General features: G+C 39.6%; 1 protein-coding gene and 1 long non-coding RNA gene across 2 annotated transcripts in view; one reads left to right on the top strand and one right to left on the bottom strand.

Moving 5' to 3' along the window:
- LOC138033834 (uncharacterized) overlaps positions 1–587 on the bottom strand; it is a 5,955-nt gene extending 5,368 nt beyond the window's left edge. The window contains exon 1 of the long non-coding RNA XR_011128671.1: positions 1–587. This exon is cut by the window's left edge and continues 805 nt beyond it. This is a non-coding gene — a long non-coding RNA (uncharacterized lncRNA).
- Positions 1–2,224, top strand: part of LOC138033831 (methionine aminopeptidase 1-like) — a 12,404-nt gene extending 10,180 nt beyond the window's left edge. Inside the window, exon 14 of the mRNA XM_068881690.1 lies at positions 597–2,224. Within this exon, the coding sequence (XP_068737791.1) occupies positions 597–713 (117 nt within the window). The 3' untranslated portion in view covers positions 714–2,224. The remainder of the gene's footprint in view (positions 1–596) is intronic.
- The last annotated feature ends 276 nt before the right edge of the window (positions 2,225–2,500 follow it).

Below are 2,500 nucleotides of genomic sequence, written 5' to 3'. Positions count from 1 at the left end.
AAGTGGAGAGGTTGAAACGTTCTCATTACTAGTATGACAATGACAAGCTAAGACGAATAAAAACATGAAAAATCCACATTTAAAAATGAGCCAGGGAAGAAACAAATAAACAGATCGCGTTGCGCGTGCGGCTTGCATCATTTTAAATACGTTTCATCCCCCTTTTCTGCAAAACAACAACGTATTGCCGCAAAAATGGAGCAAACGGCTTCCACATTTGCTTCAAAATCCGTTCGATTTTGTTGAACGACGCTGATGTTGACTGCTGGAGTGAGCAAACTGTTGCAAGATATGATTTATCATCAACATGACATTCAACAAAGCTCACGACAGGCCTGGTACTCAGTTCCAGGCTGCAGCCGCGGTTGTTACTATGGGTACGGGCATGGATACGTCATCGACAGACCGATTACTGCGCACCAAACAACGTATGACCAGACGGAGAGTAAGGAACCAGTACTAACTCCGCCCTATTATGCACGTCACTAACCTGTACACATCGGTAGGAAGTGGTTACACTTACCAAGACCCCAATGGAATCCTTGTCTCTTGTAGATCTTCTCCGTCTCAAAATATCGTTTTTTTAATTCTTGCAGGATGGTAAGCGATCCGCACAGTTTGAGCAAACCTTGTTGGTGACTGAGACGGGCTGTGATATCCTGACAATTAGACCCGATGACAATGGACGAGCTCATTTCCTCTCACAAATGTAAACTGGAGAAGACTTTTACTTTTATCATGGTTTTGGCTAGTGCCTTTCTTAATCCGCGATAAGTAAATTAAAAAAAAAAAACAGACGCCCAAGGAGTATACTTGGCTAATGCAAGTATTGTAAAAATCCAGTTGAGATAAACCAGTTTCTTTTGAAACGTTATTGGACAAATTGTAATAAAAATTGTATGCTGTGTTTCAGGGTGCGCAACAGTCATATGCACGCTTTTCGGACCTATTTTACTTTCCACCGTGCGCGAATAGACTGATGTCGCATTCTTTGGACTATTTCGGAATAGGATTAATAGAATAACTGGAAAAAGGTTTTCTAAAAGAACCTATATTCCCGAAACGGAATAGTTAATACGTATGCACTAAGTGTACTCTGCAGTATAGCCACAAGAGTTCCAGAAAATTCCCTTCGGGTAACGTAAATTTCAGGAAAAACATAATCAGGACTGTATTGCCAAACAAACTTACACGGGAACCAAAAGAACTTTTAGTTTCCTTATACAGGCCCGAAATATTTTTAGCCGGGTTAACGCTAAAAAGGCTTCAAGTGCGACCTTTTATGGATTGGAGTACGAATAAGACTTAATCTCGACTCCAGGGGCCCGTTTCTCGAAAGTCCCGAAAACTTTTCGGGCCCGAAAAGCCATTTGTGAAACTGCCAACCGCTTGTTTTGGAAAGCCGATCTTTTGATAAGTTTTCAAGATAATAAAAAGAAAAATAACTGTGAAGTTTGACGCCTTAAATCCTCTCCGTTCTTAAGATACAAAGGGAATTGTGACATCCGAATTTTGTTTTTCAAGATTGACTTCTTCTAATGTAAAGTTTTGCCAAATATCAACGTTGAACAGCATTTAGTACTGGAGTAATGAACTCCTTGGTTAATTTTTAATCTGGGATTAGCGTTAATCAGCTTTTGAACAACCGGGCCCAGAGCTATTCAAATCGTGCGCAGAGACAACCTGAGTATATGTTCCGTTCTGCACACACGCACTTGAAAAAATACGACCACGAAACGTAATGCGCATATTCGAAACCTAAAACCCATCGTCGTAGACGCAATTTTCTCATACTGCAATGTAGAGGTGGCTAATAACAGGCCAAACCAGTTTAGGTTTTAGTAGAAATTAAACAACGGTTAGTGTTGGGTTAACCCGCTTTGAAGAAATGGTAAGTAAGGTTTAGGTTGTCGGAAAAATAAGCATGACAAGTCCAGGCCTTTTGAAGTGGGAAATGGCAAAAATCGTCGCGATAATGAAAGAGCACCTAGTTGTTCTTGCTCGTTTGCACTTTTATTATCGCGATTTCTGCTTCTTCCTACTATCAGTAAATCTCCCGAATTAAAACACGAGAACAATCATAAAAACCCGATTTGATACTTCTATGCATACTGAAATGAATATTATTACATTAAATATTGATTATTGTACTTAAAATGAGCAACACAACAGTACTATTTGTTATGAATACGTTTAGGTGTTGATTAAAAAACGAGAGCTAAAATGTAGTGTGCACAGCTCTTGTTACGTAATCCATTTATTTTGTTCTCAAAACTAACCTTGTAATGAGTCCATTTTCGCGCTTACTGAACTCACCATGTTCTTGAAAGCGAGTCTTTTCCATGAATTTGGGTTTAGGAAATAAAAAAGGACACATGACACCACCCGGGCTTTGCTCTCTGTTGGCGTTTAGTGCGTTGCGCCGGACCGGACTACAACCGATCTCATATCAGACAAGCATGAATGAAATAATTGTTTTATTAAAATTGACTAAACTCTG

The sequence above is a fragment of the Montipora capricornis genome, chromosome 14 (assembly GCF_036669925.1).
Source record: "Montipora capricornis isolate CH-2021 chromosome 14, ASM3666992v2, whole genome shotgun sequence".
Lineage (NCBI taxonomy): Eukaryota > Metazoa > Cnidaria > Anthozoa > Scleractinia > Acroporidae > Montipora > Montipora capricornis.
The sequence above is the reverse complement of the archived record's forward strand: the minus strand, read 5'-3'. Positions and strand labels throughout refer to the sequence as shown.